Source organism: Arvicanthis niloticus, chromosome X, assembly GCF_011762505.2.
Source record: "Arvicanthis niloticus isolate mArvNil1 chromosome X, mArvNil1.pat.X, whole genome shotgun sequence".
Classification (NCBI taxonomy): domain Eukaryota; kingdom Metazoa; phylum Chordata; class Mammalia; order Rodentia; family Muridae; genus Arvicanthis; species Arvicanthis niloticus.
In genome coordinates this window covers 22,605,395-22,631,684 of record NC_047679.1, presented here as the reverse complement: position 1 = coordinate 22,631,684, position 26,290 = coordinate 22,605,395, and the positions used below count along the sequence as shown (strand labels likewise).

Genomic DNA, 26,290 nt, shown 5'->3' with positions numbered 1-26,290 from the left:
GGATGGTTAAACACAGAAGAGATCAGAAGCATGAAATGTGAGCTATTCCACTGTTAAAAAGTCAGGCAAGCAAAGACATATTGGCTGAGATAGAGTGACTCCTGGAAGGGAAGAACAGGCCAAGTGCAACTTGCTCCAGCCATGAGAAAACCTGTTCCACAAAAGGAAGTGATATCCCTCCACTCAGGAGGCTGAGGCAGGGGTATTCACGTGAGTTTGAGGCTGCACAGGAAGTTCCACGTTAGCCTGGGCTGCTGAATCAGAGATCCTGTACCAACACACACACACCACTCATATACCCACATGCAAAATATCAAATGCTGCTGATTTGTTTCAAGGCTAAGAATTATCCCTTAAATATAAGATTGTGGAGGGTAAGGGCTGTTGGTGACTTACACATGTGGAAAGTATGTTGTCAGCTAAGAACCCCCATTGAGAAGGGTGGACGACTTCCTTGTCTGTTGCTGTGAACAGGAAGCCTCTCACCAAGTGAGTACACACACAGGCATGGCTGAGCACTCAATAGGTCTGGGATGGAGCCTGGGTCTCTCTGTACTTCTTTCCAGGTGACTCCAGGGTTCCCAGGCCTCATTGTGCCTGGCTGCACATCTGCAGTGTTAGGTGTCAAGGTTCTTCACAAAATATAGATCTAACCAGGAACATAGCATGCCTTTAATCCCAGCATTTGGGAAGAGGGGAGAGGCAAGTGGATCTCTGTGAGTTCAAGGCCAGCCTGGTCTACATAGTGAGTTCTAGTACAGCTAGAGCTATGTAATAGAGATACCCTATCTCAAATGAGGTGGTGGGGTTATTGAATCCTGTGCTAGGCCTGTGAAACTCTGGGCAAGCAAGTAAGTCATCTGTGCAGAAACTAAATGCCAGGGCCCAGGAAACTGCTCTGGCAGCTTCAGAGGTACTGGGAAACTTGCTGTTTACCTGGAAGGGGTCTGGCTGGCTGTGGTGGCCCCTCAATGCCCCCTTGGAGGAAGACTGCAATTATTTCTCCACTCTATGTATGGATAATTGGGGCACTAAAGGCTCAGAGATACCCAATTTCCAATTCCCTCCAGTTCCCTCTCTCAGTTAATCGGATGTTTTTGTTAACACCTTTACTGAAATACAGTTTAGTAATTTAAAGTCTATAAGTCAACGGTGACTAACTAACCCTATTCATACAAGTGTTTGTCCATAACCACAATCTATTTTGTTTTTTCTGTTTTTAAGTTAATTTTTTTAAAAAAGATTTATTTATATTAGTACATCATCATTAGTACATCTTCAGACACACCAGAAGAGGGCAAAAGACCCCATTACAGATGGTTGTGAGCCACCATGTGGTTGCGGAGAATTGAACTCAGGACCTCTGGAAGAGCAGTCAGTGCTCTTAGCCACTAAGCCATCTCTCCAGCCCAGTTTTTGAACTAATTAAATTTATTTATCTTTAGTGCTGGCGATTGACTCATGAATGTGCAAATCACCAATGCCTAAAACCACAAAATTGTATAAATTAATGATGTACTGTGTGATGTTTCCATACATGTATTATATGATGTACTCAGCCTAAAAGTGTGTCTTTTCTTAAACATCACTTTTTGTAAGCAAAAGCATTCTAAACCCTGCCTTGTAACTGAAAGTTTTAAAAAGCTTATTACTGTATTTGTTGTATGCATGCATGTGCTCTACAGCAGATGTCAGAGGACAGCTTGCTGGATCAGTTTTCTTTCTACTGGCTTCAGGGATCGAACCCATGTTAAGGGGCTTGACATCAAGCACTTTGACCTGCTGAACCATTTCACTTGCACTTAACCTACTGTCAATGCAACAACTTGATTGTTGTTGAAAGTGTCCCCTCCCCCCCCCCCCATATTGAGGATTGAACCTAGGATGTCACCCATGATAATAGCTCTTTCACTCAGATGCATCCTCAGTTATAACTTTCTTTTTGTTTGTTTGAGAAAGACCTTGTGGCTTGAATTTGCTGTGTGGCTGAGGATGACCTTGAACTTCTGATCCCTTTTCTTTTACCTTCTAAATGAAGGGATTACAGGTGGGTGGCGCCATGCCAGGTTGATGTGGTAATGAGGTTTGAACCCAAGGCCTCCTGTATGCTAATAGCACACTACCAACAGAATCCCATCCCCCAGCCTTCTTGTGACTGTTTGTTTTCGGGTTCCCTCCCCCCCAAGACAGGGTTTCTCTCTGTAACAACCCTGGCAATCCTGGAACTTGCTTTGTAGACCAGGCTAGTCTTGAACTCACAGAGATCCATCTGCCTCTGCTGGAATTAAAGGTATATGTGTGACCACCTACTGTGACCTTTTTAAGATATACAGTACACACTTGCTATCTGTATTCACCCACCAGGCAATATATGAAACTAGAGTTCTTTCTCTTGTCTACAATTCACTACCCACTGACCAAACAACTTTAGGGCATTTATTCTGTTTTTGTGGGGTTTTGTTGTTGTTTTGAGACAGGGTCTCTATGTAGCCTTGTCTATCCTGCAATTCACTATATAGACCAGGCTGGCCTGGAATGCACAGAGATCCACCTGCCTTTGCCTCCTGAATGCTGGGATTAAAGGCACATGCATGCACACCAGACTATAGCAGTTTCATTACTTCTGAAAAGTCCTGTGTCCTTTGACTACCCATTTTAAAACATGTTCAGTAAAGTTATATAGAAACTTCCTGCTCAACTGTTTGTGAGATTTCACAACTCTCCCATCCAAGTACTAACCAGGCCTGACCCTGCTTAGCTTCTGAGATCAGATGAGATCAGGCGTGTTCAGAGAGATTTCACAGCTAAGCAAAAAGCCCATCTACTGAATGGAAATAAAACTGTAGAAATAGAAACCTTCTGCCTGAAAAGACACTAAAGCTAAGAAAAGATCACAATCCACTAACTTCATAAATACTAAGCCAGAGTCTACTTAAATTGTGGGGCCCTTTGCTGTTAGACATTGGTGACAGACACTCCAGCTTTCTTCCACTGAACTGAGCTGTCAGATAAGTTATGTGCAATGCAGATTGGCTAAGTGCCATGTTGTGCTCATTTTGTGGCCAAGGAAGGAAAATTGAAACTTTTTTGTAGCTTTGAGTCTTCTAGTATTTAAGGGAGTGGTTCTCAACCTGTGAACCCATTGTGGATAGAACGACCCTTTCACAAGGGTGGCCTAAGACCATCAGAAAGCACAGTTATGACTCATAATAGTAACAAAATTACAGTTATGAAGTAGCAACGAAAATAATGTTATAGTTGGGGGTCACCAGAAAATGAGAAACTATATTAAAGAGTCTCAGCATTAGGAAGCTTGAAAACCACTAAGTTAAGGAGAAGCACAAGTAGGTGGAGTCGTCAGATGACTCGGGGCCTCATAGGTGCTCTTGGAAATTTCTCAAATTCTTTTTCAATCTACAAGGGTAAATTTGGTGAATTATGATGTTATTTGGCATCTTTTATAAGCAGCTGCAACTGTGTTTACATCATTTCAGAAGTGATTATATTCCGAAAAAAACCAGGTTTCTAAATGAATAGTATTTTAATTGGCTTCTTGTTCTGTAACGTTTCTATGCCTAGTTTAGATTTTTAGAAATGTGTCATAAGTGAGTATGGCTAGGGATGTGATTTAGTCAGTAGAGCATTTGTCCAGAAGGTACAAAACCCTGGGTTCAATCTCCAGTACCCCATAAAATCAAGCATGATGGTACATGCCTATAATGCTAGCACTGAGGAGGTGAAAACAGGAGGATTAGAAGCTCAAGGTCATCTTGGGTTATGGCTACCTAGTGAGTGGTCAGTTCAAACCCAGCCTGATCTACAGGAGATGCTATCTGAAATGATGATGATGGTAGTGATGATAATGATGACATCAATGACTGGTAACTACCTAGAACTGAGTTTCATATTCATGTTTCATTTCCATTTTTTCCCAAGATAGGGTTTCTCTGTGTAGCCCTGGCTTGTCCTAGAACTTGCTCTGTTGTCCAAGCTGGCCTCCAATTCAAGAGATCTGCCTGCCTCTGTTCCAAGTACTAGGATTAAAGGCATGTGCCACTATTGCCTAGCTCAGCTCATTTTGAATTTTAAAGAAAGCAAGAATATACACCCACAAAAGAATGATATCAGAACTTTGAGGCCAGCCTCAGCTACCTTGCAACAGCATGTAATAACATCTTTGGCAACCTAACTTTAAATATGAATAGGATTCCATGAGGTTGTCACTCGTTCACACATCTGACTGTGGTACTCTTCTGAAACTAAGAAGTTACTTTTTACAATCTAGGTGCTTACAATAATTACCTTTGAAAGAGATAAAAATATTTTGGCAAAATATTTTGCATTTATCCGGTGTTATAAAAAACAAAAACTGAAACAACAACAACAACAAAAAAGCAATCTGGCCTAAAAGAGAAAGGCCCAGCCCCAGCAAAGGCAATGGAGTACTGCCAGCCACAAGCTTCCTGCCTGGCACTTAGAAATGGTATCAGGGAATGAAAGAAGCCTCTCATCACAGGAAATAACCAGGGAAGAGACAGAGCCACAATTGTACTCAATCCTTCATTTTAAAAAGTTGTATGAACAAAGGAGAAAACCTTCCCACATTCAGGTATTAAAATGGATTTTCCACCCTATGCAGTTACCATGGAGACTGGGGTACAGGCTCTATGTGTTTAGCACTGACATTCTGCACTGTTATTTGATTATTGGCCACAGGGAGGAAATTTTGGATTGGGCATATTCTATGAAAAAGCCACTTGCAAAATTGCAAAGGGGTCCATTAACTATCAGGCTGCAGCTAAAAGTATATTCTTTCTATACTTTCATTTGACCATTGTTAATGGTCACTTATCTGGTTTTCCTACATCCATCCTTGTTTCTCTCTTCACTCAACAAAGCAGCTACAATGGTCTTCCTAAAAGGCACTCAAATACCATGACTACAAATTGCCTAGCTTCAGTAATTTTTTTAAACACAAAGCCTCCAAGTCTTTATTGTTATCATGACCTACAATGGACCTCAGGAACTTTGTGGAGTCTTTTACATTGTGTCTCATTCATATCAGTTGTTCCTTATAATCAGGCACCTTCCCATCTTGGAGTTTTCAGAATTGCTCTTTGTTCCTATAAGGGCACTTTTAAATTAGAATCTACCCCACCAGCAATTGTATAGAAACTCTTTTGGCTGGGCAAAAGCCAGATAGATCTCTTGAGTTTGAGGGTAGCCTGCCTGGTTTTCAGAGTGAGTTCCAGGAAGCCAGGACTACGCAGAGGAATCCTGCAACAACAATAACAACAACAACACAACAACAACAACAAAAAGGAAGGAAGGAAGGAAGTCTCTCTTTTAGGGGATAAAAGAGAGAGAGAGAGGGAAAGAGAGAGAGAACACTCTTCTCTCTCTTTTTAGGGGATAAGACACAGTATAAAACAATTGTCTATATTTAGAAAATGTAACTGTCTCACTGACCAAAAGAATAAAACCCACATCACCATTTCCCTATCTCTTGTTGCAAAACTAACTGACAGAGCTTATGGGAAATGAGGAAGACCTTACATTTAAAAAAAGAATCTTGGAGAATAAGGGATTTTCCATTTCAAATGCTTTTATTTTTGGTAAACATAGCTTACAAAATCTCAATATAAAGAACCATACATAGATACACAGAAAATCCAAGCACCAAACTGACTTGAACAAATTAAACAAGGTTTTTATATGCTGTGTGTGCTCTTGCACAACCACTGTCTAGGTTTAAAGATCATTCCAAGTCACATGAAACCACATTTTGTGAAACTTTTAAGTTTTTGATGACTTTGTATGTTACTCTTTAAAGGACTAAGACATTGCATCATGGTGAACAGCCCTGGAATGCTATATGGAGAAAATACAACAAAATATAATTCAGACTTGACAGCTTCAAGTTGGTTTCTTCAAAAAAATCTAAAACAGAAATGTTTGCTAGTTTTGTGCATCCATTGGGGAACTGTCATATGGAGGTAAAGATAGATATAAAGAAAAGCCTGCAGATCCCATCGAAGGAATACTGCCGAGTTAGAGGATAATACCTAGTGAAAATGTGAGTTTATATGGAACTAAGAAAAACTCTTTGATATGATAAAATCATATCAAAATGGTGTCTTACACTGCCAATCATAGCACCCTGGAGGTTAAGGCTGGCCAGTGTGAGTTTGAGCCCAGCTTAGGCTAGAGTGAAGCTAGTCTTATAAAAATAGAAACTCTTCAAGTATTGCCAAACAACAAAAGAAAAAATGTGTATCTAATCACCTGGTCAACTGTAAAAGGAGTACAGATATGCAAGGTTTTGTGTTGATTATGTATAAAATTGTTTTACATGGTAAAAAAAATCAAAACCCCAAATGACAAACATTGTATCACTTTTAAGAAAAAAATTAGTCATAATAACATAAAAAAGGATTGTGTATAAACATACAAATCAGTAAACACTGTTTGCAAAGTCCTAAGAGAAGTGATTTCCTCTTCAGTTAGTATGTAAATAAATGTTGAGATTGAAAGAGTGAACTTCCTCTAACAACCAGTGCCATTTTTACATGAGCATAATTTGAATTTCAAACCCAACACACAGGCACTTTGAAGGCATACAGATTCCTAACATCAAGAAACTATAGATCATACTTTATGAAGTGCTCAAAAAATATACAGGTCATTCAACTAAGGAAACAGGCTCCAAGCCAAACTCTAACTTACAGTGCAACTTTTCACCAGTCAAAAGAGACTTGAAAAATGAGAAAATTAAGGATGAAAGAATAAAACTCCAGTCACCTAACCTTAGAGTTCCCATATACTATTTGCTTAGTACCCACTTCCAAGAGTATACTTCTTACAAAGTCAATATTAAGTCATTCTCAGACTGAATCTTTTTGGATTTGGCAATGTTTTTCTATAAAACCCAGGCTGCCCTCAATCATGAGATTCTGCCTTAGCACTCCAAATGCTAGGATTACAGGCTTGAAACACGATGCCCTTTTCACAGTTTTGAGACAGGGACTTTGCAAGTCAAACTGGCCCTGAACTCACATAAATCCTCCTGCCTCATTTGCCTGCCTCATTCTCCCTAGCATTTGGATTACAGGCATGTGCCATCATCACACCTGCTTCTTCAGAAGTAAGCTGGAATATCTGACATCAGTGTGAGGCAGACTACTACAGGTGTGTAACCTGGGCAAGTGGGCCTCTTTCCTCATCTGTAAAGTCTCCAGAATAACATTAATTTCTTCAGAACTATGGAAAGGTTCAAATGAGAGACCATTTACAGGTAGTTTCTAACTCTTAACTGCAACTTAAAATAAACCAAGATGTGACCAAAGCAATGTTGATTACTGGGTCAAGTACCATTGTTCATACTGAACTGTACTGGGCTTGGCCCTTGGCACCAGTACATTTCAATGCTTTCCAGAAAATTCAAATATATAATCACTCCTGAGAACCACAGGCCTGCTGCTATGTCAGTGATTCTCAAAGCATCCCAAGGATCACCTGGGGACTCTGTCAAAATGCATATCAGGACTCAAGGAGCATCAGGCAAAAGTCTTCATCTCTAACATGCTCTCAAGCTGCATGGAGTTACAGTACCACTCTAAGTAAAGTACTAAGTGGTCACAAAGTACAATGTGATAGCCTTCTATAGCCTACACTTTGGCAAACAACTCTCTTTTCTTAGTCTTTAGTACGAACAGTACAGAAAGCCAGGTGTGGTGGTGTTTGCTCCTGTAATGCAAGCACTCATAAGACTGGGCCAGCTCTGGCTACATACTGACATCTTTCACAAACCAAAATTCTGAAGACAAAAATAAGATTAGGATTTTGTAAAAAAAAAAAAAAAAAAAAAAAAAGTGGGGTGGGGTGGGAACAAAAAGGTGAACACATGCTCTTAAAAAGACTATTTACACATCAAAAGCACACCCAGTTGTTATGGTACCACTGCTCCCCACATTCATTACAAATGACATAGGTCATTTGTTCATCTGGGTTTGAATTCTGCACCCAACTTGGAAGAAAAAGTGTTCCTCTGGCAATTACAGTAACCTTGCAGTTGTATTTATCACAGCGCCTACACTTAATTTTATCTGTCTGTGTGCCATCAAGTGTTTGGGGAAGCTGATGTTCCTGAATACTGGATTCTGTGTAGGAAGCTCTCAACTGCTTCAGGTCCTGGTTTGCCATGTCCAGGACAGTCATTTCAGCAAATTCCGCTGCAGACATGGCTTCAGACAGCAAGTTTTGTTGTAAATGAGAATTTTGGGGGTTGTTCAAATTGGCAACTTTGCTTCGAATACTAGTTTTATATTTTTTGATATTGTTTGAATGAAGGGCAAAAATGTGCTCTTCAATTTCTCTTGCTAAGTTCTGCCATATGTAAACTTTTGTGTCATCTGTGCAAGAACTAGCTAATGCTGTGTAAAGAAGTTCTACACACTTAGATCTCATGGACACTAAGGGATCTTGTAACACACCAGAGTCCTTGCTGGTGGATCTAGAGTCATCACCCTCCGAACAGCCTTCATTAATTTCCATTTGAGCAGTGTTACTTTCAGACCCAACTGCTTCAGCAGGCTTTGTAGCATCTTGGGGTGACAGCCTAGAAAGAGAACTGCAGAGACCCAGTATCTCATTATGGCTAGAGCCTGATGTTTCATCCTGGCTTACATCCTCAGAAACTGCTACACTTTCTTCTGTATTAACTTCTGTATGGAGTACTTTAAGGCTTTCCTTTGTTTTAAAGTGTGTAGTCTTATAGAAACCTCTCCATTTTGCCAAAAGACACTTGGCCTTCCTTTTCAAAGCCACTGATGGGCAGTTTTTGAGGACTCTGTAAACAGCTCTGACTACATCTGTCTCTTGCAGATGTTCCTTAGACACATAAATCATTTCTAGCTCAGTAAGCTGTTTACCAATATCCTCAAAATACCTTTTTGACACCAGTTGCTCAATCAAGGAAGCCCTGGCAATGATCTGGTTCTTGTCAGACATTTTCACAGCTGTAAAAAAAAAAAAGAAAAAGATGGTTCAATCTTTTAAGCCAGCCTTTACTAGTTGCAGCTCCTGATAGTAAACTAGAACTTCTGCCAGTTGTCCATGTGATATTTTCTGAAGGAGTAATATAAATGGGTGTGGCAAATTAGATACTGCAGTAATGTGAACTACTCAACTTTCAAGACTTTTATTCTCAATGACAGAAAGAAAATAGCTCTACAAAGTGTAAGCAGAATATTCAAAGACTTTCTAGAATATCAGCTATAATTTTCCCACCTCCAACTGTACAAATCAGTACCTTTCTAGATTAAGATCTTTCAGAAACCTAGCATGGTGGTGCATGCCTGCCTGCAATCCCAGCACTTGGGGGATGGGGACAGAAGGAACATGGGTTTACTGCCATCTTGAGATACACAGAAAAGTTGAGGCTAGTCTGGAATGCATGAGATACTGCCTCGTCTTGAGTGGAATTTGATGATCATCTTGGGTATAAAATCATGCTCACATAAGCATCCATAAGACAATGCTGAGCAAATATTGGGCTATTTTCTCCTCATAATCAGCTATGAGACTAAGATATAATACCTTTATAATCTTTGTAGTGGTACTTTTTGAATATAAAAAAGGAAACAAAACAAAAGAGGGATAATAATGTCTGAACCAATGTAAAAAAAAGAGGCATTACAGGTTGGGAAGCAGGTCTAATGAACCCTGAAATTCTACAAGATTCAATGTGCTGACATTTGAGCTGTTGGAAAAAACAGTTGATCACACCCAGATGCTCCACTCACTTATTCTTTATTTGGAAATACTTTTAGATTTACAGAAAAGTTATGAAAAAATAATACCAGTATTCCTTTTATACAAGTTCATGTGCCGCATAACCGCATATATGTATTTTTTTTTAATTTCTCCTACTGTAGGGTCTTTTTTTAAATTTGAAGAAAATTCTTTTCTTTTTTGTAATTTTATGTGTATGGATGTTTTGCCTGCTTGTATGTATTGTATGTATGTGTGTGCACCACATACATGCCCAGTACCTGTGGAAGCCAGAAGAAAGTATCCGATACTCCTGAAACTAGAGTTACAGATGGTTTTCCTTGCAGAATTTGGCTTCATTAACACTCATGTGTGTGTGTTTTCTCCTGCTTAAAGTCCTTCTGACAGTTTCCTTCACCCACAGGATGGAGCCTGTGAGTGGATGTGATGAATAGCACCTCATGCTGGCTCTTTGACTTAACCACTCTCAACCACATACAGGCATGGTTCCATTTCACAGCTGTGCCTTTGCTCCAACAGCTCCCTAAACCTGGATTCATGCTATCACCACATGTGGTTCTTACCCGTGGCTGTGTAGAATCATTCAGGGAAATCAACAAAGGCTAAATCAAGCAATGCTAGGGCCTCATCCCAGCTAGAGTGAACTGGAGTCTTTGGGGGTAGGACTTAAACATTAGTTCAGTTCTCCAGCCAATTCTGATTTAAGCCACACTCTGACACTGATTCCTCCACCAACCCAACCAGTAGGTTGCCAGTACTATCAAAAAGAGCTGCAGTCCTGCTCTTGGACTAAATACACAGAACCTCCCTAACTTCAAACTTTGTTAGATAAGTCCTATTACATAAGAAACTATTAAAAATACTGCTGTATACAATTCAATGAGAACCTCTACATTACAACTGTGATTGTAATGTAGTAAATGTTGTGATATATACAATTCCTGATAGTCTGTAATACTTCTCTCTTAAAAGTGGGAGGCAATGGCCACTTCCTGAGCAAGTGTATGGTGCTATTTATGCTCAGGTTACCTCAAGCTGCACAATAAGCCTGGGATATGAATTTCATCTAACAACTGAGAAGCTCTGGGAAAAACATCAAATAACTACAGTGTTTTCCTGTTTACCATATTTTAAAACATCTTTGTCTACATTTCCCACATGATAGTAATACTTATTTTGTTCCCTTGAACACACCTGACAAGCACCTTCCGAGATATTCTCTTCTGTTACAAAATGTCCAAGATGCTTTCTTTTCTTTCAGCTCCTGAGTTCCTTTTCTTGTCTCTCTACAGCAACCTGCTTGTACTCACTTACTGTATCCCCGAAAGTCCTGGAAAACAAAGTCCACCTTAATTCTAGTTTTATTTTTTAGTGATTCAGAACGCCTCTACCATAAAAATAGAATGATGATAATGAGAAGAGGGAGGGAGAGGATTACATGTAACATGAAAGCAGAAGAGAGCATTATCTGGGGCAAGGAAAGGCATCCATCAGTGGGGTAAGGAAGCATGGAGAGGACACTGGGTAAGGGAGATAAATTAGAATAAAGCATAATGATTTCTACAAATAAAATGCCGTAACAAACCCTGCTATTCTGAGCGGGTAGGGATGACCCCATGGTGAACCAGTGGCCCACACTTTTAATTCCAGCACTTGAGAGGCAGAGGTAGGTGGATCTCTGTGAATTTAAGGGCAGCCTGGTCTACAGATCGAGTTCCAGGATAGCCAGGGCTATACAGAGAAACCTTGTCTCAAAAAAAACAAAACCAAAACCAAAACCAAAAAAAAAAAAAAAAAAAAAAATTTAGTATTCTGTATGCTAACAATAATTTTTAAAATCTGAGATCAAAAAACCCCATGGTGTCCACTGTGGGCTAATCAAGTAGGTCTGAGCAGTCTTTTGGATATGGATGCTCAAGAATCTCTAGTTCCTAGAAGTGAGGAGGTGCTAGACAAGTTGGCTAAGTTTACTGATCATCCTGTGCCTCTACTTCCTCATCATCAACATGGGTGACTGTGACTCTGCTATCCTAGATTAATATGTGAATCAAATGAGGCAGTTTTAATGAATCACTTAGTCTTTATAAAGTGACTGACAATTATGTAAATCTACAATAGAAAGTTAAAAAAGAATGCCAGGGGCTGGCAAAAAATGGCTCAGTGGGTAAAGGTTGTTGCCATCAAGACTGACACCATGAGATCAATCCCTAGGATGTAACAGAGTAAGACAACTGACAAGTTCTCCTCTGACTTCTACATGTGTATTCACATACCATAAATATATTAATTATAAATTAAAAATAAAGTCTGCCAGGTGTACTGACACACATATCCTAACATTCAGGAGGTTAAGACAGGATGGTTGTCAATTGTAGACAACATGAGCTTTATAGTGAGACTTTGTCTTATAAAACATTAAAAAATATTTAATATCTACCATACCAGCTGTTGTTCCAGGACAGGAGGCCAGCAAATACTTTCTTTCTGCAAAAGGACAGATAGAAAATTCTTTAGACTCCTGGTGCAGGGACTATTCAACTCTACTACTTTTGTAGTGGGCAAATACTGAATGGGGCTGGAGTGATGGTTAAGCAGGTGTGTACTGCTATTGCAGTTTCCAGTACCTACATTGGATGGCTCACAAGTGCTTATATAATGCAGCTTTAGGAAAATCTGATGCTTTTCGCTTCCAATGGAACTGGCATTCACATGCGAATATCACACATCTATATACAGTAAAACTTAGTAAGGCAGGTGGGCTGGGACTGGGGAGATGGTCCAGTTGGTAAATTGCTTACTGTGCAATGAGGACCTGAGTATGGATCCCTAGCAGCGACACACAAAGCTAGGCTTATGATGCACACCTGAAATTTCAGCAACGGGAAGAGAGAGACAGGTCAATCTTTGGAGTTCACTGGCCAGGCAGTCTAGCTGAACTGGTGAGCTTCAGGTTCAGTGACAGACCCTGTCTCAAAAACAAAAGAGATGGATAGTAATTAAGGAAGACATCTAAGTTGATTCGCACAAATCATTTTTTAAAGTGTGTGTGTGGCCTGGCAGTGGTGGCTCACACCTTTAATCCCAGCACTTGGGAGGCAGAGGCAGGCAGATCTCTGAGTTCGAGGCCAGCCTGGTCTACAGAGTGAGTTCCAGGACAGCCAGGGCTACACAGAGAAACCTTGTCTCAAAAAAAGTGTGTGTGTGTGTGTGTGTGTGTGTGTGTGTTGGGGGAGGGGGTCTGAAGATGAGGCTCAGTTCGAGGATGCACAGGGCACTGAGCTTGCACCTCCTTCAACCCCATTCCCCACACAAACACCTCATAAAGCCAGTGTGGTCAGATAGAGGTCAGCCAGGGCTACAAGAGACCTTATTTCAAACAAGAAAGCCGGCTGTCTGTGTTTGGCCACAGGGGATTGCTTGTAAGTGCCTTTTGTAAAACAATGCTATCTCACATAAAGATTTCAAGCTACAAATATATTTTTTAAATGTGTTAAGAGTATGTTAAAAACTGATGAATTCTAATTTTACTCAGCCAAAATATTTTTTTTCTTTAAAAATGAGGTGGTAGGGATCACACCCAGGGCCTTATGCACATTAGCGTATGTGCTCTACTACTGAGCTACACTGTCCTTTCAAAATCTGATAAGCAGGTATTTTAATTCCTTTTCGTGCTAATTCTCAAAAATATCTGTTGTGCTTTACATTTGTAACATACTCCAATTCAGATCACACACACTTCTCAGCAGCTGTGGTTCACATATGCTAATATAATGCTTATACATTTTACCATTTACCAGTGTGTGCATACGTGTGTGTATATATATATATGTATACATATAATTGTGTACACATATAAAACCTTTTTACAGTGACAGCAATAGGCCCTACAATGTGTTGTCTGAATGCACGCAGATGTCTGGAAATATGGAATTATGGGAAGGGCACACACAGATCTGCACTAAAATAGCCTAAACGTGAAAAGGGACAGGAAAGTTAACTGCGAAATTTTCCAGAAGCTTAGGGAACAGACCAGCAATAACCCATCGGCTAAAGTCTTTAAATCTCTCTCAACATCGAGGAAGGAAAAAAATGAAATCTTCTAGCTCCAGGGTATACTTAACGGTCGGGCTTCAAGGCCCTAGTTCACAAAGGTTAGGACGCGGCGCCAGGGGAGGAGGGGAGGGGTTGGGGGAGGACACAAAACGCCGGCAGGGGCGTTGCTGTTTTTGTGCAGCCACGGCCACGTTAGGATCCCGGGGGGAAGGGACGGCGAGAGGAACCCGCCCGCCCAGAGAGACTCCGGTGGGTGGGGTTGAATACTAAACAAAGCCAGAATAAATCCACCCCCGGGGGACGGCCCTAAGGCCTATGTACAGCAATGGCGGCGCGCTTTCTGGCCTGCCCAAACGACACCAGCTAAAGGGGAGGGAAGAATTGAACCTTAGAGCCGCCCGGGCACAGGGAGAGCCAGAGCGTCCCTGCGAGCCGGGATGGACTTCCACTGGAAACGGGAGTTAGCCCTTCAGCGGGGGACGAGCTAACGGAAATGGCGGAACGCCGCCTTCCATGCGGCTCGGTCACCGCCCAAAAGGCCGCAGGACCGCCCGCCGGAAGCGCAGGCGCCTCCCTACAGTGCTCTGCGCGGCCGCCTCCTGCGGGCACTTCCGTTTCTTGGGGCGAATGACGTTAGCCTGCACCAGGCCTAACGTTCGGGCTAGTAAAGGTGGGCGTGGCATTTGACGCTGACGTGCTCCGGAAGTGGCGCCTGCGCAGAGCGACCCCCAAGCGCGTGAGGCCCGGAGTCGCCTAGGCGTCCCCCCCCTGAGGGAGGAGCTAAGGCCCAAAGTGAAACTAACCTGGCTGTAGCTTTTCAGTGGCGAAGTTTCTTGATGTGCTTACTCTTTATATTTTCAGTCAAAACAGTAAGACAGATGGAACAAAATAAAAATGGGCCGGCCATGGGGCAAAATTTGCCCCAGTAGGCAAATGCTGAAGCCTAAAGAAAAGAGACAGGAGGATCCCGACGAGTTCGAGCCTTTAAAAAGGCTGGACGTGATAACTTGCCTTCCTAAGTAAATAAAAATAAATAAATGTAAAACCCTCCATCAGAACAATCAAATAAAATATAAATGGCTGACCGTGATGGCCTGGAATAATAAGTGGTTGTTTTTTTTTTTTTAAACGAATATAAAAATCGCTGAACCTGGTGGCATATAATACTAGTGCTCCAGAGGCAGAGATGGACGACTGTCCATAAGTTCCGGGCCAGCTAGGGTTACATAGTGAGACTATCTCAACTAATTAACCAGGTGGCAAAAAGACAAGCCATAATTACTACAGTGATTAGTCCAACAAGCATGTAATATGCATCACAAGAATGAAAGAAAGTAGTAAACATTCATTAATTAGTCCTCAGCAACCTGAACGTACCTGTGAACATTGCTCGCCTTCAGGGATTAAAACCACAATGATAATTGAACTAGAATATGTGGCAGTCTCCTTTGACCTCTAATGCCAAGCCAATTGAGAATAAATTTAAAGAAGGAAGCTCTCCAGTGATGTGTACTGGATATGATAATCACAGCAAGGATACAGCAGGGTGATTCTGTCATGAATGTAAGAGATTTTACCTCAGTAGAGGGAGGTGATCAGGATAAGGGATATCTGATCATTTTTAAATTTTGGACGGTGAGTATTAGGGTATAATCACAAAGCAATCTTGGTTTGGGTTTGGCTTGGTTTAAACACAGAGTCTCACAGTATAGTCTAGCCTGGCCTACAACTAACTATGTAGCCCAGGCTGTCCTCAAACTAGGATAATATTCTTGCTCTCCAAGTGCTGATATTATGGGTGTGTATCACTAGGCCCAGTCTAGGAGTCTTGTTTTTGCTATGGTTTATCACTCTCTGAAAGTAGCCCCATATGATGTTGAAGTTCTCTGAAACTGTTTTACAAAACTTTAAGGTCTTGATTGTCAACTTGACACACCTGAGAAGAAGGAGCCTCAACTGAAGAATTGGACACATCTGGGTGGCATTTTCTCTATTTCTAATTGATTTAGGAGAGCTCAGCCCACTGTGGGAAGGCAGTACTATCCTTTAGTACTTAGGCCTAGGCTATATACAAAAGGTAGCTGATGTGTACTTGGGAGCAAACCAGTAAGCAGCATTCCTCCATGGTTCCTGTTTCAAGTTCCTGCCCTGACTTCCTTCAACTAAGGACTGTAACCTGTAAGATGAAATAAATCCTTTCTTCCCTGAGTTGTATTTGGCCATTGTGTTTCCCAGCAACAGAAACCAAACAAGGATATAACCCAATAGGATTTTTGCTGAAGATCTCACAGTATGGGGTTGTAGACAGAAGTGGGTGGTGCAGAATGAAGAACAGGAACAGATTCTGACTGTGATTGGATAGCGAGGATCAGAAGCTCTGAGTAAATTGAAGAAGGTATCAAGACTTTGCTAAAGCTGGGTTGCTTATAAAGATGTGCACACGTAAGGTCTAGAAGACCTTTCCTTACATTTCAGGATCCTGGCTTGCGTTTGGCCTACAAAGAAACTTTGTCACTCTTTTGCTGGTTATAAAAACCAATAACTTTTGATAGCTTAATTTTAGTGGAATTCATTTGAGCAAAGACTGATACTCATGAATTAGGCAGTGCTACCCAGAACCAGAGAAGAAAAATCCAGAGCATTCACAGGGCGATACTGGTCGCGGGGGAAGGAAGCACAATCGTGGAGCTATGGCTTGGCTTGATGCTGTTCCCATTGGGACTCTAGGTATACAATCTGCTCACTTGGAATACTGCAATTGGTTGAGACTTAGCTATTATGCTTGCCTATTAGAATTGCAGGGTTTTTTTCATCTGAGATTAGGCTGCAGTTCGATGTACAGGAAATTCAAGTATACTGATAGTCAGTAGTCTCCAATTTAATGTCATATGCCTTAATGGTATTTCTTTCTTTTTTTTTTAATCCTCTGTTAGTTTTAGGTTCATTTTCTGAGTTACTCCAGCCACCTTTGGGAACATGCAAATAAAAAGCACTCAGCTGGGTGGTGAGTGCTCGCTTACGGTGTGCTAGGGCTTGAGTCCAGTCCTGACCACTGGGGGCGTGGAGGATCATGGTGGGGAATACACGAAGGCCTTTGAAACATCATTGTCCTTAAGCAGTAACCTAGTGGGACTAAATCCCTGGAGGGATTTGTAGTGTACAATTCTTGAAATATATAATGTTTTCCACAACGATTGTAGCAAGGGATTGGAGAGTTGTAGCAAGGGATTGGAGAGATGGCTCAGTGGTTAAGAGCACTTGTTGCTCTTTCAGAAGATTTGGGCTTGACTGTGAACACCCACATGGCGGCTCACAACTGTGTGAAACTCAGGAATTGATGTCTGAGGACTGGTGTCCCCTTCTACTCTTGGTTGGCACTAGGCATGTACAAGGTACACATACATACATATATACATGCAGGCAAAATACTCATGCATAAAATAAATAAACAAAAAAGTTTATAAAAGCAAATAACTGTACTGGAATGAAGGAGGAGCTGAACTCTAGACTGGTTGTACGAGCATGTCCTAGGTTCAAATCCCCAGTGGCGCATTAAAACCCCAACCCAACCAGTCCTACCAAAACTATTAAAAACTTCCCTGAATGAATTAGTCTAAATATTCGAAGTTATTTCCAAAGCTGCCAGTAGAGCCTTCAGGGACATTATAACCCAGTTGGTTTTTTTGTTTGTTTGTTTGTTAATGTTGTTGTTTTTTATGACCCTGCTGTACAGAGGAGGAAAAAAAAAAAAAACCCAAAAACATTAGTCAAAATTCTGAAAAAAAACAAAACCAAAACAAAACAGATATGACCCAGACACCAGAGGGTGTGAAGGAAAAAAAATCCAAAAATCTCTAAAACACAGTATATCACCTAAGAGGCAAGCTATAGTTACCGTGTAGACCCACCTTGGCCACAGCAATTGGCATCTACCGCTATTTATGTTAGGTAATTTTTAAAAGTCAGTTCCTCAGTTACACTACCTCGATGCCAAATTCTCAACCACTGTGGCTAATGGGTACTACATTTTATGGCACAGGTAGACAACATGTCCATTACTGCAGAAAGTTCTATGCAACAGTCCTGGTCCAGCTCATTTGGAATGACTCCATAACAGAACTGGAAATAGACACCAAGAAAACTGCTGAGAATTTTATTGTTTGGGGCAATTTTAAGTTGACTGTCAAAGTACTCAGTTCTATGATCAGTTAAACATAGGCTTTGGAAGATTTGTTTACTTTCCTATTTGATGTGTATCAGTATTTTGCCTGACTGTTTATCTGTATATCACGTGAGTACCTGGTACTCAGAGAGAGAGAGAGCGAGCATCAGATAGATGCTCTGAAGCTGGAGTTACAGATGGCTGGGAATTGAAACTGGATCCTGTGCAAGAGCAGCAAGTGCTCTGAAGCAGCAAGCCATCTCTCCAGCCCTGGGGTCTTTGTTTTTAAAAAGCACCTTTCAGCTGTTGGAGTATTCTGAGATACTCTTGGATCAATTTCATTTAGTGCAGTAGAAACTACTTTTCAATCCTAATTAGGCCTCTGAGTGGCATCATGGATTTCCTGAGCTCAGATAGACAGCCCTTTCCTGTAAATTCCCAAGAAACAGAGGCAAAAATCCTTCCGAGGGCCTCTCCAGAGGCTTCCTTAGGAAAAAGCTGCAGATGTTGTGCGTGGAATGAAGTCAGAGCAATTGCATCTCTTCTGGGGTTATAAGGTGCTGACTGACATTCATTTCCTGTTAAAACATCAGGACCAGACTTTGGGCTTAGCTGGGGATGTTCATAAAGCTTGGAGAACATAATGGATGGGATTTTTTTTTTTTTTAAAGAGAGTTGTTCCCTTCAAGTTTCAAGAGTTACAGAACAGCAGGAAACATAAAAACACAAAGATTGTAGAAGAACAAACGCTATGTTTAACTTCTGCAACAGATATCTCAGACATACACAGGTAAAAGGACACAGAAGCAATGAATATTCTAGGAAAAGGACCCTCACCAGAAAAGATATTTTCTGCACAGCATGACTGGCTGGTGGGCCAGGGACTGAAAAATAGTGGTTTTCAACTGGGAGTGGGGAGGTGGAGCCTTTCTCCAAGCTCAGGACAACTGGATCTTTGGCTGCATTTTAAATATATATATAATTTAAAGTATAAAAGTCACATTTATTTATTATTTTGTATTTGTGTGTGTGTGTGTGTGTGTGTGTGTGTGTGTGTGTGTAGGTCAGAGGACAACTTGTGAGAGTCATTTCTCTTTTTACTATGTGGGTTCCAGGGATCCAACTCAGATGGTCAGGGTTGGTGGTAAACACCTTTACCAGCCTCATTGTTGCAAGCCCTTAATTTTGGAGACAAGATCTCCCTCTGTAACCTAGGCTGGCCTAGACACAGTGAATCCCCTGCCTCAAGCTGCTGAGTGCTGTAGTTTTAGGTGTGCACCAACAGTCCTGGTTTAGTATAGCCTTTGACATTTAATTATCATAGAGTTGTGATTTTAGTTAGTTGTCTTTTGTTGACAAGTGAATGCACTAAGGTGGTGTTGCTTCAAGTTATATCTTGGTGGAAAAAAAAATGTCTTCTGGAGGAAGATTTGCTCTCAAGTGCTTCCTGTTTGTCCATCCTACGACCACAGGGTAAGCTCTGACTTCCATCGCCAGAGCTTAGTATTACCTGCCTGAACTTTATTAAAAGCAGACTTACTGGGCTGGAAGATGAGTCAATAGGTAAAGTGCTTCTGGTACAAATGTGAAGACCTTCGTTCCAATCCCCAGGATCTACAGAATACCTAGGCATAGTGCTATATACATCTGTAACCTCCGTGCTGGATGCACTGAGACAGCCTAGCTGAATCAGTGAGCTCCAGGATCAGGGAGAGACCCTGGTTCAAGAAGTAAGATGGAGGGGCTGGACAGATGGGTTTAGTGATGAAGACCGCTTGTTCTTTCATAGAACCCAAATTTAGTTCTCAGCATCCACATGGTGGTTCCCAACTGTCTATAATTACAGTTACAGGGGATTTGACTCAATTTTCTGACCTCCTCCAACACACGAGCGTACACACGCCACAGATTCATAGTGCTGGTTTATATAAGTTTGGTTCACTCAATTTTATCTCTATGGAATTTGCCTCTGTCAGGCTTTCATTTTGTGCAGTCTTGATTTGTATACAGCTAACATAATGTATTTTGATATTGGTGGTCATTTGAGTTGTTTTTGTCTTTGCTTTTGACTCAGGGTCTCTCTTTATAGCCCCGACTGTCCTGAAACTCACTATGTATTGATGACTGGCCTTGAACTTGATGTCTGCCTCCCAAGTGCTGGGATTAAAGGCATGAGCTATCACACCTGGTCTTGTTTTTGGTTTGGGACAATCATGAAATAAACTGCTGCTGGGCAGTGGTGGCATGTGCACACCTTTAATCCCAGCACTTGGGAGACAGAGGCAGGTGGATTTCTGAGTTCGAGGCCAGCCTGGTCTATAGAGTGAGTTCCAGGACAGCCAGGGCTGCACAGAGAAACCCTGTCTCAAAAACAAAACAAAACAACAACAAAAAAAACTACTATGGGTATTTTCATCCATTTCTTTTGGTGAATATATGCTCTGTTCTTGAGTTCATACTCAGGAGTGGAATTATTAGGAAATAGGGCAAGCATTTGTTTTAGGCAACACTGTCAAATATTTTCCAAAATGCTTGTTATAATTGACACTTCTATCAGCAAAGTGTGGGAGTTCTCATATGCTCGCTGACATTTAGATTATCAACTCCTGTAATTTTAGAGATTTTTTAGGATGATCTACTTAGGTGAGTGGTCCTCAACCCCACTTTGGGATCACCTGGTGTTGTGGGTTGCATGAGAAATGTTGCTCATGGGCTCTTGTATTTCACTACTTGGTGCGCAGTTGGTGGATGCTGTTTGGGGAGGTCGGAACTCACAGGATGTGAACCTTGCCAGAGGAAGTACATCACTTCCTCTTCCTCTGGGAGAGGGTTTTGAGACTTTATAGCACCATTCTAATTCCAGTGGGCACTGTACTTTCCACGAGTGGTCTAGATGTAATCTCTCAGCTTCTTGTTCCTGCCGCCATGCCTTCCAGGTGAGTATGGCCACCTACCCCTACTACAATCCAAAGCCCAAATAAATTACTGTGGTCACGGTGTTTTTTGTTTGTTTGTTTTTGATTTTTCTGTTTTTTTTTTTTTTTTTTTTTTTTTATCACAGCAACAGAAAAGTAACAGATAAACTTTGAGAACTCTTGGAGGTCAGGCTAAACCTTAAGCCAATGAAATTGGAACCAGCTTTTTTTTTTTTTTTTTTGTTTTTTTTTGTTTTTTTTTGTTTTGTTTTGTTTTTTCGAGACAGGGTTTCTCTGTGTAGTCCTGGCTGTCCAGGAACTCACTCTGTAGACCAGGCTGGCCTCGAACTCAGAAATCCGCCTGCCTCTGCCTCGCAAGGGCTGGGATTAAAGGCGTGCACCACCACCCACCGCCCCGGCTCAGAACCAGCTTTAAGTTTACCTTGTAAAGGGCTAGTCGGAGGAGTACCTGTTTACTTCCCCCCCCCCCCCCAGGCAGGGCCGCTTCCTGATCCCAGCCCGCTCTTTGATTTTTCTCTCAGAAATGAGATTTTTATGTAGCCCAGGCTGGCCTTTAAGTTCACATGTAGCTGAGGGTGTCCTTGAATTTCTGAACCTTCTTCCTCTGCTTCCTACGTGCTGGGATTACAGACGCGTACCACCACTATACACATAGGAGCGCGCACACGCGTAATATATACATTTTAAAAGCATGTCTTGTCCAATCTAACATTAGCACTCATCACTCATTTAGTTCAAAGATCGGCCCTTCCAGCTGCCAGCAAAGTTAAAAGACGGATAAGTCGGTTTCTTCACTGCCCCATCTTACCCAGGCCCTCCACTACTTTTGTTCTCTCCAGTAGCAGTGCCGGCATTGAGGAGGGGGGATAGGGGAAATGTTCTGATTTGATTAGTGCGCCTGGTTGAATGAGATTGCTGCCTGCTAAGCATATCTGTGTCTACTTCCTAACCCCGGAACCTGTGTGTGCGACCTTATTTGGGAAAACCATATACTTAAGCTTCCATAGATTGATGGAAATGGAATAAGCAGAGGAATAACAAAAGACCCAGAAGTCTGGCTTCAATCACAATCACGAGATGAAATTCAAAAGCGCATTTTTTTTAAACGATTTTGTTGGTAGACATTATTCAAAGTCCCCGAAATTGTCAAGAAAATTAATCAAAATTCGGCTTCATCAGAAAGGTATAGGAAAACGTACAAGAAGAAATGAGACAAGGAGATGCTATTTCACTTAAATACCTCCTCTTGTCTGTTCCGGTTGTCTGTCCCGTTGCCGAAATCTGAGCTGAGGCCTAGCATCTGGGATTTGATTCAGTCATTGTGGCTGGTTTCCAGGACTCCAGACAGGCGGCGGCCAGCGATCCCGACATGTGGGACATGTGGTCTGCTTCGTGAAATGGCTCACTCTACTTTGGTCTTTGGGCTCTCCTTTTAAAGGGAGGTTGTTTTGTAACAGTTCATTCGAACAGCGAGTCATAAGCGTTCACCCACAGGGCAAGGGGCTGTGCTTCCTTATCTGTCATCTTCTTAAAAAAAAAAAAAAAAAAAAAAAAAAAAAAAGCGTAGCTTCACGGCACTTTCTTACAGATAACTGCATGCTTCACTCTGCATGCCTGGAGCCAGAAAACATTTTAAAGAATGGTTGTGTTCTGTACAGTTTCTTGTGGGACACATTTGGCCAGAAGTGTTACTGTTCTGATTTGCGGTGTCTGAGGAAGGCATGTCTCATATCTCCCTCATTTTCCTCACAGTAAACCAATGCACAGTAGTCGCACTGTTTGGCTTTTGTGATAGTATTTGTGGAAGTTGCTCTTCATTTGAAAGCAGGCTCAAAGGCCACCTGGTTTCTGGTTGCTGAAGGGAATGGAAGGGGTCATCTCTTGCTGTGAAGAGTCTGGTATACTGGCTGGAATGGGTAAGCCCTCAATTCCAGCTTTTGCGTGATGGTAATCTATGTGGTGCTCTTTGACAGAGCAGAGCCAGCTTTACTCAGTTCCCAAATGCCCAGTTAGGTGCCTGTTTGCCTTAGGCAGGGGAACTCCCTGACTTCAGCACCCTCTGTGACTTTTCCTTTTCTTTTTGAAACTGGGTCTCATGTAGCCCAGGCTGGCCTTTAACTCCAAATATAGTCAAGATGATCTTGAATTTCGTATTCTCTTTTCTCCACTCCCCAAGTGCTGTGACTACAGGCATGCACTGCCATGTTCTATTTATTTGGTGCTGGAGCTTGAACAAAGAGCTTCTTGTATGCCAGTTAAGGATTCCATGATTGAGCACCAGCCATCCCTGGCTCCTGGCATTTGACTTTGGAGTAGAGTGCTGTGGGATCGATGTTATTGTGAGAGATCACGCAGGCCAAGACTCATAAAGACTAATAAAGATCATGCAGCTCACTTCCACCGCTCCTGTCTACATGGACACTACCTGTCCTTGCTGTAAGTGACTGGGGTCTGTTTCTGTTGCTTGTTACCAGCCCATACTGATAGAACTTTTTTTTTTTAAGTGTGGCTTTGTGATTATAGGACAGGTAGAGGCTGACATTACCTCAGTGCTGAAATTTCCCTTTGGATTAAGGTAGCGTGTGCTGTTTGTATGAAATATTACTCAAGAAAGGTTACTCTTGAAACACCTTCTGGTTCCTTCCCTGTGCTTTGTGATATAAGAATACTCTTCCCATCATCTGTCTGTGAGGCTGGATGCATTCAATGTCACAAGCATGGCTGAATTGGAAAGGTTTTCCTACTCAGAGAGACATGTAGGTTCTAAAAAGATCAGGAAGGAGACCTGGGAAGAAGGAGCAGCAGATGCCTGAGGGTGGTATCTGCCTGGTAAATCACTCTCTAAGACAGATGTTGCCTCTAGGGGATACGCCTGGGTTTCTGAGAGATTTCAAATACTTTGGGATGAAGTTTTCTGTGCTCAGCAGGAGAGCTGAGTGGCTGTAGTTGAGACTCATCTTTGAAGAGACCCCGCTCCTCCCGACCCACACCTTCCTACCCCGAGACAAGGTTTCTTCACGGTTTCTTTGTGTAGCCCTGGATGTCCTGGAGGAAAGACTTTTTTTCTCTTTCTTTTCTCTCTCCACCCCCTCTCTCATTTTACACCCTCCCTTGGCTTGGTTTATTTTCAGACAGTCTCTCTGTGTAGCCTGGACTGTCTTGGAATTCACTAGACCAGGATGGCTTTGAATTTACAGAGCTCTGCATGCCTTTGCTGGGATTAAAGGCATGTGCCACCATTCCTACGCCCCATTTTGGTATTTTGAGGGAGTTTTATGTAGCTCAGGCTGGCCTTGAATTTGTTATGTAGCTGAGATGAACTTTGAACTTCTGATCCTCCTGCCTCAATCTCCTGAGTTTACAGGAGTGTGCCATCATACTCAGCCTAGGAAAAAGACTTTTAGAAGGACTAACAGGATACAATAAGAACTTTTAACACTACTCAGGAAGACTAATAAAGAGTTCCAGATGCCGGGCAGTGGTGGCGCATGCCTTTAATCCCAGCACTTGGGAGGCAGAGACAGGCGGATTTCTGAGTTTGAGGCCAGCCTGGTCTACAGAGTGAGTTCCAGGACAGCCAAGGCTACACAGAGAAACCCTGTCTTGAAAAGCCAAAAAAAAAAAAAAAAAAAAAAAAGAGTTCCAGATTCCGGTCAGTAGGACTATTTCCCTCTGCCTCAGTCCCTCATTGGCATTCACAACCAGAAGCCAGCTAATGTCCAGGATATACTGCTGGGCGTGGGTGGGGAGGGGCTGGGAGACATTCCCGATGTAAACTGTTGGTTGCTGGATTATATGAGTCTATGTGTAACTATAGTCACAACTTGCCTGGTGTTGAAATGTGGATTGGTGAAATACTCCAGATATTTCAAATCATGTAGCAAAATTTCACATAAATGACATTCAGCTTTGACAGAGGTGAGGTGGGGTTGGAGAAAGAATACTTTCAGTCGCCGGGCGGTGGTGGCGCACGCCTTTAATCCCAGCACTTGGGAGGCAGAGACAGGCGGATTTCTGAATTCGAGGCCAGCCTGGTCTACAGAGTGAGTTCCAGGACAGCCAGGACTACACAGAGAAACCCTGTCTCGAAAAACCAAAAAAAAAAAAAAGAATACTTTCAGTCTTTCAAAGCAATTTCTATTGAAGTATTCCATACATAGAAAATTTAATGCAGGAACCATTAAAGTATACTGTGCAATATTTTTCATATAGTGAACATGCCCATTCAGAAGCAGAAACCGCAGACACATGCATATATATAGAAATACATCCTGCACACCTCTCAAAGCACCCGAATTATTGATTTTCTACAAGTTTCTTCTGGCTTTCCCTTCTAGAACCTTCTCACAAGGGTAAACACACCCTAATTCCTCTTCCATTGACTTTTTTTTTTTTTTTTTTTTTTTGTTTTGACCCTTTGACAACTTATAGCATATAGTGCATATTTGCTGGATGTTGTTGAGTGCTTCATTTTTATTTATTTTTACTTTATTACTATTTTTGAGGCAGGGTCTCACTATGTAGCCATGGCTAGCCTAGAATATGTTATGTATTCTACCTGGCTGGCCTTGTACCCAGAGATCCACCTGCCTTTGCCATCTGACTATTGGTTTCAAACATGCTATGTACCCTTGAACTTTTTTTAAAAAATTTTCATTGGATATTTTATTTACATTTCAGATGTTATCCCCTTACCCCATTCCCCCCCCCATCCAGGAACCTCCTATCACATCCCCCCTCCTCCTGCTTCTATGAGGATGTGCTCCCACCCATCCCCACCCTTGAACTTTTTGATCTTCCTGTCTCTAATTCCCAAACACTGGGGTTACAGAAAATCAATAATTCTGATGTTTTGAGAGGTGTGCGGGATGTGTGTATGCTGGCATCTCTATATATGTGCATTTGTCTGCGGTTTCTGCTTCTGAATGGGCATGTTCACTATATGAAAAATATTGCACAGTATACTTTAATGGTTCCTGCATAGGTCTGTGCAGCTATGTCTGATTTTATGGATTGCTGGTGGTTGAACCAAGAACTTTATGCATGCTAGGCAGAACTCTACCAGCTAAGCCACATCTCCAGCCTCTGCTGGCACCTTTTAGATATTATATAGCTCGAGAGAGCCTCAAGTTTGTCAAAGAACTTACTTTCTTGTGAAACCTTTATAGTGGGTCTCAGGAGGTAGCTCAGTGGTAGAGCACTTACCTAACAGATACAAGGCCCCAGGTTCAATCCCTAGAATGGCCACAAACAAACAGTCCTCAACCTTCAACCAATGAATTGAGAAGAATTCATGAAGGTTCAATAAAAGCCAGTTTTTAAAACAGAAATATTTTTCCCTATTCAC

General features: G+C 41.8%; 1 protein-coding gene across 3 annotated transcripts; it reads right to left on the bottom strand.

The window, feature by feature from the left end:
- Positions 1–5,585: 5,585 nt before the first annotated feature.
- Tceanc (transcription elongation factor A N-terminal and central domain containing) lies at positions 5,586–22,354 on the bottom strand. 3 transcript variants are annotated; one of them, XM_076918330.1, is made up of 5 exons: positions 22,184–22,354; positions 12,657–12,757; positions 12,235–12,276; positions 10,987–11,122; positions 5,586–9,017 (listed from the first exon to the last, which is right to left on the bottom strand). In XM_076918330.1, the coding sequence occupies exon 5, from the start codon at positions 9,007–9,009 to the stop codon at positions 7,930–7,932; it is 1,080 nt and encodes a 359-aa protein (XP_076774445.1). In that variant the 5' UTR covers positions 9,010–9,017; positions 10,987–11,122; positions 12,235–12,276; positions 12,657–12,757; positions 22,184–22,354; the 3' UTR covers positions 5,586–7,929. The 3 variants fall into 3 exon arrangements, with proteins under 3 accessions (XP_076774445.1, XP_034341036.1, XP_076774446.1); XM_034485145.2 differs by lacking the exon at positions 22,184–22,354 and adding an exon at positions 14,233–14,460; XM_076918331.1 differs by lacking the exon at positions 22,184–22,354 and adding an exon at positions 14,233–14,444 and having other exon boundaries at positions 12,230–12,276.
- Positions 22,355–26,290: the final 3,936 nt, after the last annotated feature.